This window comes from Rhipicephalus microplus, unplaced genomic scaffold (genome assembly GCF_043290135.1).
Source record: "Rhipicephalus microplus isolate Deutch F79 unplaced genomic scaffold, USDA_Rmic scaffold_16, whole genome shotgun sequence".
NCBI classification, from domain to species: Eukaryota; Metazoa; Arthropoda; class Arachnida; order Ixodida; family Ixodidae; genus Rhipicephalus; species Rhipicephalus microplus.
In genome coordinates this window covers 4,891,500-4,910,487 of record NW_027464589.1, presented here as the reverse complement: position 1 = coordinate 4,910,487, position 18,988 = coordinate 4,891,500, and the positions used below count along the sequence as shown (strand labels likewise).

At 44.5% G+C, this 18,988-nt stretch overlaps 1 protein-coding gene across 7 annotated transcripts in view; it reads left to right on the top strand.

Moving 5' to 3' along the window:
* The window catches only part of dachs (unconventional myosin-IXb-like dachs), a 512,416-nt gene that overhangs the window by 316,580 nt on the left and 176,848 nt on the right, over positions 1 to 18,988 (top strand). For all 7 annotated transcript variants that reach the window (XM_075883315.1, XM_075883314.1, XM_075883320.1 and 4 more), the window contains 2 exons: positions 551 to 753; positions 1,454 to 1,508. In XM_075883315.1, coding sequence (XP_075739430.1) covers positions 551 to 753; positions 1,454 to 1,508 — 258 coding nt within the window. The remainder of the gene's footprint in view (positions 1 to 550; positions 754 to 1,453; positions 1,509 to 18,988) is intronic.

Genomic DNA, 18,988 nt, shown 5'->3' with positions numbered 1-18,988 from the left:
ATGTCTTGAATACTGCACTTGTAAATTATACAGAATAATTTACATAGTCAGAGAAATGACTTGTATTTTCTTTAAACACTGTGCCCAACAGCTGCATTTCAAAAAGATTGCCCCGTTACCGAAATAACAATAACTTCGTCTGTACTGGCATAGGAATAAAGAAACACGGTTGATAATTGAGGCATGGCGTATCGATAGTAGTGGTAGCGCATCCGTCAATCAACTGTTGATTAACTCTCATAAAGATAAAATCAAATGCCTCAGCAGTTATTTTGCAGGTACGCGTGCTGGATTGATAGGTTCGCATATTGCATGGACATGGGCACACAAGTTTTCGTGCCTTTTTTTTTTCACCATTGTGCGTTCGGTAGTAAGTATGTGTGTCTAGACTTCATTCATGTGTCGGTGTCTGCAGGCCCTGACTCAGAATAAATACCCACCAACTCGGCTCTCTCTCATTCTAGGCCATTTGTGCGATGGCCGAGTGCCAGCAGTTCCTCTCAGAGCTTGTGTTCTTACGAGAGTCCCTTGTGTGTGGCTTTATTGGCAGGTTCTTTGAAGTCAAGTGTGGTGGCGTGGCGTTCGGCATTCGGCACTATGCGGGCAATGTGACCTACGAAGCATCGGGGTTTCTCGAGACCAATCGGGACGTGGTTTCCGACGATGTGGTGGCCGTCTTCCACCGCAGCTCCTGCGCTTTTGGCTTCGCTACGCACCTGTTCGGCAGCGAGTTGAAGGCGCTGTTCGCTGATGGTATGTCCTATGTGTGCGGTATTTTCTAGGCACGATTGCGGAAGATGCTCGCAATGATCGAGAGAAAACTTGATGGCTGCTTGATTGACATGCAGATATTGATGAAATGAATGCTGGGAACTCAGATATAAGTGTCAAATGAAATTAAGGCACCTCCTGAGCTGAAAAATATTCTGCACATGTAACCCCAGAAGATCTTCTTTTATTTGATTATAAAGGCGAGCCACTGCAAGTTGAGGGGTAGCCTCCAGAACAACCAACAGGGAGAAGGCATTCACTGATCACGACATAGGATAAGGCACTAACTGTGTAAAACAGGCAGTGCTCACAAAATGCAGCTATCTTAAGTATTGATGATTCAGAAGAAATCGAATTGAATACAGCATTCAAGGTTTGGGGATCATTAGTTTTCGCATGAAAAGATTTGAAGCAACTTCTGACCTGACTATAAGTCCTAAGGCATAAACACAAACTGCACCTGAGTTGAGTAGAAGCAGACAGGAAGAACGGAGACTAACAAGTAATTTAGCATCCCGAGTGCAGTTCAAGCTTACATATTGTGTCTCACCAACAAGCCCCCAACACGTGCCTCCTAAGGCTTCAGGTTTTTTTTTTCATCATTGAAGCATGTGTCACGTAAACTGTATGAAGTTTAGTAGGAAAGCTTTCTTTCTGTTACAAAATAATGCTTCTATTACAGGCGTCGCTCCTCGTGGTGTCTCCTTCAGGGTGTCGCCGACAGCGCACACAGAGCTGTAAGTGTCATGAAAATAGTTTGGTTAGGTGAAGCTTGCATTGCCCCACGAATGTCATTGATGGAACTTATTTCTTTGTCATCTAATCGTGTAAATTTTTTTGACATTATTTCCGTGACCAGAATAAATCACTGAAATTTAGTTAGACCTCAGCATAAAACACTGTCATGTTCAAAGAAAACAAACTCAGTCCAATTTCACTCAGTGGTAAATCTGCGAAAATGCTGGAGCCTTGCTTCTGCTGCGTTTCCCTTGAGATTTATGTGAATTTATTGCAATTTTGTGTAGATGTGTGTGCTTGCATTATTTATAGAGCAGCAATCCACATAAAAAAAGGCATGCATCTCATGCACCTGTTACAGGGAAGTTAAGCACTTTTGACACATCAGCCATCTGTGGCTACCGCTTAATTTGAAATTCCTCCTCTATCAATCAAGAGTAGCATCTCAATGCCCTGTGATAGCCCGGTTAGAGACAAGTCATCTTTTCGTCTTGGTGCCCCGCCCGAAGTGTCCGGCAGTGGAAGCGCTCTGCCTGGGATAGGTATGGATGACTGTGTTTGCAAGCATGTATAGTTAGGCAATGTTACCAAGTATTGAGAGTCTCTATCGCATTGTTGCTTCAATTTAGGAGCATTTATGTACCTGAAGTAGGGTCAGCGTGGGTATGAATGTCAGTGTCAGTTGAATGTTTGGAGCATGACGGGCTAGTATCCTGGGTCTTAATACCTTTGCTTGCGTCGCCCCGTGGAGGACAAAAAAAAAACGTTTTTTTACGGAGCTTGTTTGGCAACTCTTATGCTCGCGCATTCTTTGCCGGCGGCGGTGTGTAAGCTTCTATGGTGATTTCAGAAATGCTCACTACATGGCGCGCTCAAAGCGCTAGGGTGCCTCATCGTTCGCACGTCTCCGCTTCCAATTGAAAAACCCTTCGAAAGCTCCGCGGCGCCTGGCGGCCATGTTGGTTCAAAAGTGTCTGGTGCAGCACAGAGGTTATTGCTGGAATGGTGCTGTAAATACGTTCTTGATGTATTGAAATACGTTCTTTGGCTGCAATTGTAGGCTAGTGTGTGTGACTGTGTACTAGTTTACACGTCAAAGGCCACCAGATGTTTTGCTTCTCTTCTAACAGTGAGTGAAGAAAAAAAAAAGTTGGCAGCATATTCACGGAGTGAATGATGGAGAGTGGGGCGAAGAACTCGTCCATCCATTCATTCTTGCTTCCGTCCGTCTATGCTTTCGTCTGTGTGACCGTCCATGCGTCCATCCGCGCGTCTGTGCGTGCATCTGTTTATGCGTCCGTCCCTGCATTCATCCATGCATCTGCCCCAGCGTCCGTTCATGCATCCATCTATGCATCTGTCTGGGTGTCCGTTCATTCATCTATTGAACACTCCAAGTACCACCATCTCTCATCTTTTCATCATATATTCCCCATATAGAAGCATCGCCATCCAGTGGACATTCCAAAGACTGAACGAGAGGTGGCACACGCACACTTTCTTACGGCTTGCGCTTCGGGTCTACTTCCCTCCTTTAACCACCTTTAGTTCATGGTATATACTAGTTCACTGTATTCATGGCACTGCGGCCCAACGCTCGCTAAACCTTTCTAAAACCAAGGAGGTTACGCCCAGTAAGTATAACGTAGCAACCTTTTCTTGTCAGATAGGGCTCAATGTACATGCCATTGGCTGCTAATGGGAAAGGAGAGACAGGAGAATTCGGCTTTTACTTTTTTACGGCTTGCGCTTCGTATCTGCTTCCCCCCTTTAACCACTTGGAATTCATTCATGGTATATACTAGTTCATTTTATTCATGGCCCCGCAGCTCAACGCTCGCTAAACCTTTCTAAAACTAAGGATGTTACCCCCAGCGAATATAACGTAGCAATCCTTTCTTGTCAGATAGTGCTCAATGCACATGCCAATGGCTGCTAAGGGGGAATGAGAGACAGGAGCATTCGGCTTTTAGTTAACCTGCACACTGCGAATTTTTGATTGTTCAACAACGCACAGAAGAAATCTGTCACCGGCACCACCTTGGAGGTCAAAATATAACACTTGTTACACACTACGACTACGACCATGAGGGACGAACGGGTGCCGCTGTAAGGAGCTTCGCCCCTAGGCCAGTATGCACCCCGCCAAAAAAACATTGTTTCATGTTTACCGTTTCTGAAGGCGCGGTCTCCGTCGATGACATCATCGAGTGTCTCGAAGAGACGACCGGTAGCGAAGGGGTGTTGTTCCTGCAACACCTCGGCGCTTTGAAGTTCTTGGTAGCAACGAGGACAGCGGAACAAGCCACCAAGCTCATGGTGAATGAAGGTTTTGTCTTTCAGAAGAAAAAAATTTCAAGGGGAAGTCATCGGCACACCAAGTGAGTGTGTACAGGTTGCCACCGTACGTACCCGATGACGCGGTCGTCTCTGCTTTGCAGCCTTTCGGAAAAGTACATAGTATGTTACACATGTTACTCTGCAACGATGTCAGTCTACATTTACTGGTACACGAATGGTGAAGATGGAAATGGCAAAGCCGGCACCGAAATTTATTTCAATCCATGGACACCACGTTATGTTGGAGTACCGTGGCATGCGTTGCATCTGTGCGCGTCGCCACAATGAAGGCCACATGGCCATGGCATGTGCAACACCTTTTTGTCATAGGTGCAGTGCGTACGGACACGCTGTGGAAGAGCACTGAAGCCTGCAGAAGGTGTGGAGGTGATCACCCGACCAAAGAATGTTTCAAGCGCAGATCATACGCAGACGCAGCTCAGAAGACGCCGTCACCGAGTGTCCAAGACTTCCAAACAATTGAAGAATTCTCTTCAAGCTCCTCAAGTGTGGCCACGCAATCTAGAACCTATGAAGTACTGCGTCCTCATAAGAAAACGACACGAGTCAAGACACCAGACCACTGGGATGAAGAAAGCCTGTCTTATGATTTCGCAGACGCGCAGTCGGAAGACGCTACTTGTGTCAAGCCCGCCAGTACGCAAGACGGGGCAACTTCAGATGAACAGCCCGCTCAGACGCAACATGAACACCCAAATGGGAGTTCCAGTGAAACGCCCAGTGATTTTTTCAGGGGCGAAGCTCCTTAGGGCGTGGGCTGTGCGTCCCCTGTAGCCTGTATGTAGCCACCTCTAGTTTAGTTCTTGCAGTGTTCACTAGATGGCGGTACCGTCCCCTGTATGTAGCCACCTCTAGTTTAGTTCTTGCAGTGTTCACTAGAGCTTCGCCCACTCATCATCATTCACTTCGTGGATATGGCGGAATTTTTTTTCACTAGTAGGCAGCATCAAAACTCGACATAACTGCAGCGCATCAATGGCGCCCGAGAAGCGCCAAATGCCGGACGACCAGGTACCCATTACAAGAGGCATCGCAGAAAGCACTGCTTTGATTTATTCTGCCACGACAGGGACAGACGCCAGTGACAGCACACCAAACGCTAACCTTGGAATGTCGACAACCTTGAAGAACATGAATGCGGAGCAAACCGGCGGACACCGAGGTTTCTACCAAACCGGCACGATCTGCAGACGCATTGAGTCTTTCGAGTTCACAACGCCGATCCAAGCCAGGCAGTGGGAGCAGTGGCAGTGACTCCACTAAACAGGGAACATTTAAGAAACCCCGGGTGGGATCACCACCACAGCAAACGTCACCAACTGTGAGCGACGACGATATGTACTTTTAGCATTTGGCTCTCCTCTCTCTTACCTTTTTTTTCCTTTAGGCAACTTCCTCACCTTTATTTCAACATTGGCATCACTTTTTTTTATGTCTTTCAATGTTCGCGGTTTCCGAAATCCGGTGAAGCAGCACGCAGTACTTGACCTCGCGCGGGCGCATCGCGTAGACATGCTCTTTTTGCAGGAGGAAAACTTTCGTACTAAGCTTGACGTTGCAGAGTTTCAGAAAAAGTTTCATGTAGATGCCTTCTTCTCACTCACAGACGCACGTCCACGTGGCACAGGAGTTGTTTTTATGAACGCAACGCTGAGGAGGGGTGCTCATTGTCTTGTTGACACCGAAGGCCGCATCATAACAGTAGATGTGGTACTTAACTCCAAACAAGTCAGATTTGTCAACGTATATGCGTCCGTAACAAGGTCAGAAACGAACGGGTTCTATAAAGGTGTCAGAAATTTTTCGATCGAGCCGATAATATATGTGCTTGTCGGAGATTTCAACTGCGTGCTCGATACTACACGAGACGTCAGGGGTCCCGGCCAAGGCGCCGACAATTACTACGCCAGAGAACTACAGCAATCTGTTCAAGATCTCAAGCTGTCAGATGGGTAGTTAACTATACATAGAGTCGGGTTTGTTGCAACCCGCGCTTGTGGCATTCAACAAAGCCGAATTGATAGAGTTTATGTGCCCGAAGACTTTTCAGCGAACCTACAAGCATGTGAGGTGGTCCAGCTTGCGCCAAGCCAGCAGAAACTCAGCGATCATGCTCCATTACTCGTCACGCTTAACGTGAGCACAACAACGAGAATCCACAAACCATGGAGGATGGACCCAACTATTCTTCATGATGACGAAAGCGTTTTTGTACTTCAAATTGAGCTGGCAGCCTCACTGGCAGAAGTGGGTTGCATAACTACGACTACATGGGACCACTTGAAATCTCGCTGGCGCCTCATAGCTCAACAGGCAGGAAAAGCGGGCCACACTCGCCTCATGGCCAAGATGAATGAGATTCTCCGACGCATTCAAATTATTGAAAGAGGTGGGTCAGCTACGTTCGCTATGCTCGAATACCTTGAAGCACAAAAAATTAAGTATCAAAATCTTCTAAAGCAGAGGTCCCAGGCTACAAGGCTCGCAAGAGAAATGCACTTATCGACGGATGAAATTGAAAACTTGACATATGGGCAAAGAAACCGAGATCGTCGATGCCAGCCCCGCTACATCAATGAGGCACTGAAAGAGGATGGTACCGTTGTTAATGACCCGGACGAAGTTCAAAAAGTTTTCTGAGACTACTTTGCAAAACTGTTTACTGCAGACCATGACGCACAGGACGACGAGTTTACTGCTAAACTCTCTGCCTTTTGCGAAGGTTTGTCATCGCTAGGCTCGGAGAACTGTTTAGTATTATATACAGAAACTGATAAAGAAGAAGTATAGTACGCCCTAAAATCAATGAATATGTCCACGTCACCATGCCCAGACGAAATACTCACGGGATTTTATCTGTGCTTCTTTGATATCTTGGGAGATGCGATCACCGATCTCGTGAATATTTTGTTGCGTGATGGCCACAAACCGCAGTCCTTTAGCGAGGGAAGGGTGATTCTATTACTGAAAGAGGATATGGAGCCGTCAGATCCTAAATCATGGAGGCCCGTTACCCTTCTAAACACAGACTATAAGTTAGTAGCCACGCTGCTATCTCGGCGTCTGCGGCCTTTCTTGGAAGAGATTGTGTCCTCCTTACAGTCATGTGCAGTACCAGGACGTTCCGTCTTCGTACCTCTTACAATCATCAGAGACCTCTTTGCATATGCCAAAGAAAAACAAATCTCAGGAGTATATATTTCTCTTGATCAGGCCAAAGCATTTGATAGAGTTGAAAATGGGTATCTTTTTGCTTTTTTGTGCATAATTGGCCTCCCAGAGCAGTATGTGCGACTGGTAGAAATACTTTATCAGGACCTGTCAAGCTGTATTTATTTCAACAATGAAGTGACCAGAAGCTTTACAATTCAAAAAGGGGTGAGGTAAGGCTGTCCGTTGTCTCCAGTATTATTCATTTTGTCTCTAGAGCCTTTGATTAGAAAGGTTGCAAACTGCGAGCGCATAGTGGGTTTCCCTATGCCAGGCAAGGAAACCTTCAAAATTGTCGCATATGCCGATGATATTTCGGTATTTTTTCGTAACTGGTCTAGCTATAGTATATTCCTTGACATTTTTTATGAGTATTCTTATCTGTCTGGTGCTCTTTTAAGCACCACCAAATGTAAGGCATTGCGCTTTGGAGGCTTCAGAGAACTGTTGCCAGGAGACTTAGAATACGTTCAAGCTGTTAAGGTGTTAGGCGTTTACTTTGAGGAAGGAGATGTATCAAAAAAGACCTGGGATGACGTGCTTAGGAGATCTACCGATGTCATAGCAGAGCAGCAGCCACTCATTTTAACCTGTCACTAACGGCAAAAGCAACAGTCACCAAGACACAGGCATGCGCTTTTGCGTTTTACGTAGCACACATCACCCTGCTACCTCGCCGTGTTACAGAACGCCTCGCCTCTATGGCGGGGACCTTCCTCTGTGGAGGAAAACCAGCAAAGGTACGGAGGAAATTTTTACAGCTTCCCACAAACCGTGGAGGCTTGAGCTTCCCAGATATACCATCGTTCACGAGAGCGCTGGCTGCAAAAACCACACAGAAGCTGTTTGATAACAGCAACTACCCTGGGTACAGGCTCATGATGTACTGTAGCAGTACACTAAAAGGTACTTTCACGGCGAATCCGTACATCGGACCACGAGCAGAAATTCCGCTTAAGTTTTACAGAGCTGCCAGTGGCTTAAAAAGAACAGTGGAATCAATAGGTTCATGCAGTCTGGAAGATGTTTCATCGCAAGAAATAAGCGAAAAGGTGGCAAGTAGCACACTTAGCAAAGAGGAAGAAACAGCATCCTGCACGAGAAAATGGAAACGATGGCGTTGCAATCGCGTACCTAACCAGGCGCGCGAATATGATTGGTTGAGAAGATGGAGGGCATTGCCTACGCGTGACCGGTTAGCACATTGGGGAGTCGTTCTAAATGACCACTGCCCAAACTGTGGCAAAAGAGAGACGGCCCAACATGCTCTGTTTCAGTGCTCGGTGGCGAGGGGCGTCTGGAACATGGTACGCCTCTTTGACTTTCGCACGTCGCACATGGGAACAGAAACGTGGGCTGTTTGCAAGACTGGTCTTTACAGTAACCTTGTACGTACTGTGGCGGCGACGCTGTTTAGCGGAAGTACGACACAAGCCGCATAGAGGTGCCTATCCCGCACTACAGAAAATTAGACTCATTGTGTGGAATTACCAAGATCAGCAACTGGAAACGCATGGCGAAGAGGCCTTCGCCGTGCCCTGAGGTTTCCAGTTGTCCCATACTAGCCATGCGCCTACTCTAGTATGCATGCATAAGTGTAATCCTGTAAAATGTGATTAACTTGATTCTTTTCAATTTTTCTTTCACTTGTAACATTAGGATACCCAGTCATCAATTAGACTTTGGTGCTCATTTGTAAGATGTATACAATGTCTTTACTCGTTTTCGATGTTTTGTTTGTGTACGTACAAGTTAAGTATACAATAAACTTCCCTTTTTCGGCCCTAAAATGGGAAGCACAAATGAAACGCGACCGCTGTGGTCGTGTCGCTGTGCATTCTTTAATCGCTGCCAGCGAGCATGCTGTTGAGGAAATTCTTGCTTGTCTCGCTATAGCTGCATCGCATAATCACCGGGTGAAGCTACTTTCACAAAGAGGATGTTAAGCATTGCGTTAAGCCATGTGGAGTATGAATAGATGCTTCAGCTACCTTGCCGAGAAGCTTAGATAAGCTTGGTCAAGACAGGTTAATCATTTACTCATGCGAAATAAGCATAATCAAGGTGATCAATAGTAATCGCTACAAATCAGTCCTGATTGGTACTAATAAATACCAGAGTATGTTTAAAAAAAGCCCAGTACAGCATAAAAACTAACCTATTCAAGTTCTCATTTTTCCCGCTCACAATTAACGAGTGGAACTCGCTACCAATGTCATCAGTGCAATGTATAAAAATAATTGAAAGTCTTCAGGATGAGTTGTTTTAGTTATATTCCTTTATTGTGTGAGTGTTGCTTTTTTCTTTGCTTTTCCTTACACTTTTTGAGATATTCCAAGTGTTATTACTTTCGAGTTTTGCTCTATAATTAGACACTGCCTTTCTTTTGTTTTCAATGTACTGTATGTAAATGTGTCTATGTATTGCCTTTTCGAGTACACTTTTGCCCCTCCTGCTAAGGCCCCAGTCGGGCCCGTAGTATTCTGTAAATAAATAATAAATAAATAAAATACATATTTATCAAGATGAATTAGGCAAGATTAGTCAAGATTATGTCGGATGTCGCGTAGCCAGTCCAAAATGAGATGGCGTAGCCATGAAATAGATTAGACCCAACAGGGTTATGTTCTTTCAGATTAAGCATGACTAAATAAATTCGGGTTAAACTAATCCTGAACAAGTCAATTTTGAGTGAATAGAGAATGACTAGCCATTTCGGTGACTGCATATGGTCACATTGAGCCAATCCGATTAAATTTGATTAGGCTGGATTAAAATAATCCGTATTTTGAACCATGCAACTTTGAGTAAGTTGAGATTGTCTAGCCAGTTCGATGACAGAGTATGGGTACAACAAGGCAATGTGGATTAAGCCAGGTTAAACTAATCTGGCTAAAACTAATCCACAATAATTTAATGATGAGCAAATGAACTTAGAGGGAGTTGAGATTGTATAGCCTGTTGGATGCCAGAGCAGGGTCACGTTAAGCACATCCTGAATAAGCTAATCCAAATCAAGTTATACTTGAGCAAGTCTCCTATCAGTAAGTTGTATTTGCCCAGCCATTTGATAACTGAGTATGGCCACAGTAAGACAACAGAGATTAGGCCGTATTGACTATTCTGTATTAAGCTAATCCAGGCTAAAGCAATCGTGAACCAGCCATTTTGAGATAACTTTAGTTTATCTAATCAGTTGGATGATGGAGTATGATTACAAAATGGTGCAGATTAAGCTGGATTAAGCTAATTTGCATTATTATAGCCACAATCAAGCAAATTTGGAGTGAGATTGTCTTGCCTGTTGAATGTCTGCACATGGCCACATTAAGCCAGCTGGGATGAAACGGGTGATACTGTTTTCCCAACAAATCCGCACAGCGTGGGGCCTCGCCTAGATGACGCAGTCACAATTTTTTTCTTTCTCCACTGCAGTGGAGTGCTCACCCTTCTTAATTTCCTTTTTTATTTGACCCTCTCTCCCTCTCTCTCTCTTTCGCTTTGGTGGTACAAGCGCTGTTTCGGGCGTGCATGCGGTGAGCACTTAGTCGTGTCACCAATGAGCAGACAGAAATGAGTGCCCTTTTCTTTTCCTCCAACAATCTATATATATACACATGCGGTGATTGGGGCGTGTTCTGTTTGTTCGGTTCGTGGCATCCGTTCTCGTGTTTCGCCTGTGGCCGGAGGTGTGATGCAATGATGCACGAGCCTTCCGAACGACAGAGTGTGATAGAAAAGTACCTCCAAGGGTTACATCATCATGAGGATGGCTTCTCCCACGGCTGCCTTAAGCCAGACAATCCTGGGCTGACATAAAAAGACTTGAACAATTCTAAATATAAAGATGTATAAATAGCTTCTTAATGTGTTGCTATGCACTTTGATTTAGCATCCAAAAACACAGAAGTAATTTTAGCGAGGGACTTAACTGTAATACGATAAAAAGCTTGGCGGTGACTCATCAGTATCTCGTATGCAGAATTCAACATCAGCCCTGTGCCCTGCTCTAAATGCCTAATTCACACTTCTAGCAGCACAACCGATATCACGCACTGCCATGTCCCAACATGAAATGCAGCCCAACTGCACACATGGTGTCTCGCGTCACGCAAGATTGCTTTTTCAATGTTCCAGGAAAGTAAATGTACATATGTGTACAAAACAAACAACCAAATACAGCTATTCCGAGAATTCAAAGCATTTATGCCAAAAGCACAGGGGCAGACTCGGTTTTTTTTATGCGAAGTATTTTTTAGCAAACCTGAGCGTACCTATCTAGCCGCCTATGACTTTTAGCTCTCCTGGCCATTTCGATGATGGGGTCTATATACTATTTTTCAAACGCGTTCAAGCACCACCATTTTGGACTAATAAGGTTGCAGTTTAGTATTCGTATCAAATAAACAAACAGTGCTACGGTGAACTCACACGCACGGTATCGCTTCGCCGGCACATTCAACCATTCGTGATTACGATCATTTTATACTGTGACATAAAAAATCTACAAAACAAGCCCTTATCAGTCCAAGATGGCTGTGTCCATGAGTCAAAAAGAAAACTGTGCATACCAAAATTTTTATGGCATAGTGTGATGCTATTACAGTTGCAGCATTCTTTATGTCGCAAGTTTGTGCGCAGTAGACAATGCAGTTACGCCTGCATCTCGTTAAATATTTCAGAACCCAATGCAGCTGCCTTGGTTTTCTGGCTTCAGAACTAAAAGAAAGAAACATTTTGCATCAATCTTTTCGCCATACCCTGCCGTGTTTTGCCGTGCTGCTGATCTTTTCGCCATACCCTGCCGTGTTTTGCCATGCTGCTGCACGCTAGATCGTTTAAAGCTTCTTCATAGAAGCGTTCTGTGAGAGTTTTCCCCTAGATGACTCCAATGATGTTCCCGAATTCGAGTTAGTAATACAGTTCAGCCCGCTTATAAGGAACCTGAGCGTGACGCGGCATCTATTCGCTGTATACCGAAGTTCGTAGTAAATGAAACACAGCCATTGTCTTGAACTGTCAGTTCAAGCGCACGAATCAACAGAAAGGAAGAGAGCACAAGCATTTTCTCGCAACTAAACTGTTTATTAGAAAGGCAAGAATATATGAACAGGCAATCAAAAAACAATGCATGCGTGTGCAGGCAAAAAAGTACACCTGTGGCACATTGAGAACACAGGGTAAAAGAAGAAAGATTACTTCGGAACATAATCTAGAAAAACAAACTCTTTATCGTGCAGCAAAACAGAAGGCTGGCTGACGCATTGTTTCCCTTTTTTTTTATGTGAAAAGCTTCTGTCCACTCACGAGTTAATTGATTGTGAGATCGAAAAACCACTTCAGTATTCTGAAAAAGAGGATAACAACCGCACTCTCTGCAATGAGCCGCGAGATGCGATGCACCCAAGGATTTCAAAGAAGAATCGTGCTCTCTGAGACGAACATTGACACACCTTCCCGACTGACCGATGTACACTTTACCACAGCTAAAAGGAGTCATGTAAACAATGCCCATTGCGCAGCCCACGAACTTTTTGCTGTGTTTCATGCGACATTGCGGAAACTCTCTGCGCATGCGTGAACAAATAGACTGGAGTTTGCCTTTGGCTGAGAAAAGCACATCGACTTTATATCTATTAGCGAGTTGCTTAAGTTCATGCGATGTCTTATGAAGGTAAGAAATCACTGCTTTCCTCCTATCTTTTCTACTCTCATCACGATGCCCCGAGTGGTTCCCTTCAAATTTGAGTTTTTTAATCATGTTGTTACAAACGGATGTGATGACGTCATTAGGATACCCTGCTTGTACTAGTTTCTTTACTTGACTATCAAAGCTCATTTTCATTCTGTGCTGACAGAACTTTTTCAGAGTGAAACCCAAACTCGTAGTATCGATACTTCTCTTTACTAGCTGAGAGTGGCTCGACCTGTAATTGAGTATAGGCTGTACGGATCTAGGACAATAATACCAGCAAACATGCTGGGGTTCGAAGACCAGGTTAAGATCTGGAAATTGCAGTTGCTTTAGACGCGGCAATTCAAAAGAAAAGTTTAGTTTCTTGCCTGTTTCTCTAAAGACCTTGAAAATATTCCCATCTCGCATAAAATCTGAGGACCTAGTGAACACAATAAAATCATCGACGTATCTGAAAACCTAAACCGGGAGTCCTGACAAATGATTTTCAAGTGCTACATCAATGTTTCCGAGAAAAATTTCGCTTGAAATCGGAGCTACTGAAGAGCTTATGCATATCCCTGATCTCTGGACATAAAGATTACCACCCCAAGCTACAAAAGTGGACCTCAGGTAGAAGCTAAGTAATTCTAGAAAACTAGATACAGATGTTCCACACTTCAGGCTAAAAGACAATTCATCATTATCCTGTGCAATCCAGCTTTGAATGCACGCCATCAGCTCATCTTGAGGTATCGAATAGTACAAGTCCTCAATGTCTATACTGAAAGCGCTACATTTGCTACAGCTATTGGTGCTCAGAAACTGTAGCACCTCTTCAGAATTATTGACACGAAAAGGATCTGGGATAGAAAGCGTTTCTAAATTGCTTTGCAGGTATCTCGAAACAACGTTTTGCCACGTGTCTCTTTCGGACACAATCGTTCTGAAAGGCATTTCTGGCTTGTGTGTTTTGACCGAAAAGAATATATCAAGTTCAGATCGCTTAGCAGATTTGACTGCAGAAGCTAACCGCTCAAAATTCATGTCAGAAAGCATACAACAAGCATTTTTTTTCACTTTTGAGCTCTTGCAATTTGCAGGTACAAAGTTCTTGTCGAGTGCTTTCACGGCGCTCTCCGAAAAGGTGCCCTCATCCATAACAACAAAGGAACCCTCCTTGTCAGCTGCAAGAAGTTGTAGTTTGTTATTTGCCAGAAATTTACAAATTGGGCGAACTTTGTCCCTACCCTGTGGGTTCGTCTCAGTCTTACCAATAGCATCCACACACTCCGAAATGCACCTGGGTCGCTCCTCTTCCACCACTTGCCTGGAAATAGACCGTGCTAACACCAACTTGTCCACCCCCTTTAGTGGCGGCTCGAAACGAAACTTGGGACCAAGACCAAAAACATTAAGGTGCTTGTCAGGAAGTGCTGTGGCGCTGAGGTTCAACACTTTTCCGGCTTGCGCAGGTGACTTCTTTCTCTTTAGAAGTAGTGTAAGAACTTGTCGCCAGAGATACTCAACCGTGTCATTGCCAGGCACCAGTCCCTGTAGAACGGCTGCCAGCCAGTACCGTGGATCTAGCTGCACGACACCTTTAACCAGTCCTTGTAGCTCCTTACTTGCCAGAGCAATTCGGACCGCAGAATTGGTCACATTCTTCTTGAATGCCTGACGGAGGGTTGAAACCATCCACACAAGGCTTGAATATCGGGAGGACAGGTTCCATAGCTCCATAGTTGACAGAAGCTTTTCACATAAGAAAAAGAGGGGAACAATGCGTCAGCCAAACAAAGCCAGCCTTCTGTTTTACTGCACGATAAACAGTTTGTTTTTCTAGATTATGTTCCGAGGTAATCTTTTTTCTTTTACCCTGTGTTCTCGATGTGCCACGGGTGTACTTTTTTGCCTGCACACATATGCGTTGTTTTTTGATTGCCTGTTTATATATTCTTGCCTTTCTAATAAACAGTTTAGTTGCGAGAAAGCGCTTGTCCTCTTTTCCTTTCTGTTTATTTGTGCACTTGAACTGACAGTTATACTATGCATATCCAACTAGCCCAACTTTCAATTCTGTTGCTTAGACTGTTGTGTAAACATCTTGATGTACGCGTAGGGGTTTGAATCGGTAATTGATGACAAGGCAGAACGTGAACATATTTATGAAGCAGACATAAAAGTGAAACAAAGCAGCGGGCTTCTAATGCCTGTAGATCAAGTTCTTGCTTAAGGTTAGCAACACTAAAATGTCGATCATAGTTAGATGAGACAAATCGAGCGGCTCTGTTTTAAACTGACTCTAGCTTGTTAATAACGTACTTCCGATGAGAAGACCACACCACTGAGGCAAATTCCTGCTGTGTGTGAACGAAAGTTTGATAAGCTATTTTACGTAAGCTAGGGTTAGTATGACGCATGTTACGGCGCAGATACCCAAGTGTTTTAGATGCCTTTGCACACACTGAAGTTACATGCTCTTTCTAAGAGAGGATGGAAGTTAAATTTATTCCTAAATAAGTGTATGATGAGGCACAAGGCAGTTCTGTACTGTTTAGAGAATAAGAAAAGTTAGATGTAAATTGCTTTCAACTGAATGATACTAACTCGCTCTTAGACTCCTTTCACGTGTGAGCGATGCTACATTGGTCAGTCGGGTCTGAGTGTCCTACTTACGAGAACATCATGGCCTTCTTAAACGAACAACCCGTTCGCACCTTGCATTTCATTGCCGTGACTGTGGATGTCAACCTAATTTCTCCGACACTTCTCTGATTTTGAGACATGAAACAAATTAACAAGGCAAATTGTCGAAGCCTTTATGATAAAAGAGAAAAGCAACGCATGTGTAAGCTAGCCTTCAGTGGGCTGGAATGTAAAGGTAGTATTTTACTACCTAAGTCTCCTGTCTTATCTAAGTGTGTCTGAGGGGGGGGGGGGGGGGGGGTTGCAGGCATTCTGCGCAAGTGTGCACGCACGTGCGCCGATCAAAGGGGTGTACCTTTTTTCTATTCATTCTTGCTATAAATTTCAGTTTAAAGTTAGCGCTCATTGTGTCCACTCATAGGCGTATCAGCTGGGGGGGGGGGGGCAAGGGGGGGCAAGGGGGGGCACGAGCTTTCCCTCACTAAGAAAAGTTGGGGAAGGGCTGAGCCTCCCCCCCTCACTTTTGACAGTGGTCACTGTCGGCTGCAGGCTGAGGAAACCGAAAATCAAGACAATGTTTGTTTGACCACAGTAATCACTCAGTCATACTGTCGCGAGGAAATGAAAATGTTATCAGGGAATGTCTTAATATAGTAAAAATTTTTCCAAAATTTCTGCTGTGACCATTGTCTCTGAAGGCTCCTTGCGGTGCAATACTGAAGCTGCAACTGATGCTAACTGGAAATGACGTGCATCTGTATAGTAGGAGTACATATGGAATTTTTATCTCCTTCTTATAAATTTAGATAGCTGGCATAGTAACCATAATCACTTTGCACCGACTTGATGTCTGCATAGTACCTTTACCAAAGCAGATTCAATACCTTGCGTATTTCTGTGATAGACTGCATGACTGCCACACGAAATGCTGGATTTTGATTTCTTATGGGATCCTCATTTTCATTCCTTGCACTCATTGTACCAACACTGCCAATGCCAGCTTTTTGAAAGGTTCTCCCATTTAAACTGCCGGCGTCTGTTGTCGCTGCTCCTAGGTCGCTATAAACTTTAAGGCGCATACCCGCAGCCCATGTTATACGGGTGTCACGGGGCCGTTCAATGGGCAAGCTCTCGTGTAGGTTCGTGTAAAACAAAAACAACCAATGATATAACCATTATCGGAAAATGAGCCGACGAGACCATTTGCTTCCACCCAAATTCCCAACACTCAATATATTTAGAAACCACTAAAATACAAATAGCAGACAAAGAACACAGCATGCATAACTAGAAAGAGGTTAGCAAGAAGAACAAACAGCTAAAGACGTGAACAGTTCATGGACATAACTGTTCAGTGGAAAATAAGCTTTTTCACTACATAGTGGAACGCGGTGCTTGCAGCGAAGGCTGTGCTACCAAGGCATGGATGCACTCACGCAAACGATGACAGCGGTGATGCGGGGCTTGCAACTGATGCGACAGAGTAATGGTGAAGACGCACTCGTGCAGCAGGGGAAAGACTTGCGAATAGGTGGAGACGCTCATGTCGTTGACTGGCACGTAAGGAAGCGTCAGGCTTGTCAAAGTCAGTGACCTTTCGGCGTTCGGCAGCCGCGGCTCGCACAGGAAGCCGGAGACGTTTCTTGGCCAACGCCAGAAGACCAGACAAGCCTGGCCCACGTCAGGTGAGGAGAAAAAGCTCTGTGTCCAGGTGGGAGACTGCTGGAACCTTGATGCAGGAGCTCTGCTGGCCGCCACTCCCGTGCCCTGGCCACCTTCTTCACTCAGTCCCGACTCGGCCACGTCTGCCTATAGCTTCGCTGTTCCTCTCCAGTGGTTCTCCTAAATCTCCGTGGAAAGACCTCATTGGACCTAAATGTTCATGCCTACACGTGCCACAACCGAGCGTTATCCTCGTCTTCTTCTGGCTGATGAAGTGGCGCACTTTTTAAGTGCACACAAACACATTACAAAAGCCCCCCTTTCGAAAATTTTTTTTCTGCTATTAAAAAACTGCAGATAAGTGCACGTTTCACCACACACAACACATATCCTGCCTAACGTTCACTACAACCTTACAATCAATCCACTTATTATACCTTGCACGTTCAGACAAAATTTTCTGAAAGTCCAGTTCACAGCCACGCTACAGCGTCCTGCCCAAAACTAAGAAAATCACACTTCTTGTGAAGTAAAGTTTTAAACCCAGCATATGTACAAACTATGCAAGTCCTTGTCCATATGGTCTAAATCCGGATGGATCAACGGGTTATTTGAACACGACTCTCAGGTGATAGCGTCCCATACCAGACCAACAGCATATTTGTTTCTTTCATCAGAATGCAAAATTAAAACCTTGTAGCGTTTCCTATAACACACCTTCCTGTAGTTGCGGGAATACGACGACAGGAGGCCCCGGCTGGTTGAAGTCCTGCAGGCTCGGGTCCGACGCCCGACGGCTCATCTTCAGCGCCTGGTCCGGTGACGACCTTTCGCTTGCCCCGTCTTCTTCGAACTCTCCTTGATCTGCTCTGCTCAGGCTTCTGCTTCAGCTCTGGCCCACTTGTCTCGTCCCGATTGGAGATTCTCTACTTTCGTGGTACCCAGCCATTGGGCCATGAAATCTCCATGGTGGGACCTCATTGGACCAAAATGTTCACGTGCCGCAACCGAGCATTACCTTCATCTTCTTCTGGCTGATGAAGTTGCGCACTTTTTAAACGTGCACAAACACATCACAACGGGTATGGGACACACATGACTGCAAGAAAGAGTGTCAAAACCCCTGCGTCGTCCCCCCTTTCCCTCCAATGCCGATTTTGGTCTGTACTAAAGTTATGAGGCAAATACGAGAGTACCCAGATGTAGCTAAGCAGATATCTAGATAAGTAAATAGAAACACTCAAAACACCTTTGGTTCTCTAGGGTTGCTCCGCATTTAAAATATCACTCTTTTTGAGCTGCTTTTAGTCATAAAAAAATCATTCAATGGTGCAAATATGTACTGTTGGGGAGGCCACCACAAGCATAATTGAATTCATGCGGAAAGTTGCAAGGCAATGCAAAAAAAGCGTCTCATGTCACAAGACACACATATATAGTGCATGCTCCTTAAAACTGACTACATGTCCTTTTTTTTACGCTACTGAACAGGCGCTGTGTGTATAAAAATCACAACAAAGAGCAGCTGCATCGATGAAGTTCTCTCTTTATATATATATATATATATATATATATGTATACCAGATTCTTTGAACGTCATTCACGCTGGACCCGACGTATTGTAGGCAAGAAAGAGACGACGAAGCTTTCGTAGAAGCGTCTTTACTAAACGTTTTCAGCTGGTGGACCAGCCTTCGTCAGAGAGGACTCTGACGAAGGCTGGTCCACCAGCTGAAAACGTTTAGTAAAGACGCTTCTACGAAAGCTTCGTCGTCTCTTTCTTGCCTATATATATATATATATATATATATATATATATATATATATATATATATATATATATATATATATATATATATATATATATATGTGAGATCTAACAGGCAGTAATGCCAAGGAATGTATAGGGGAAGTTATTAGAAA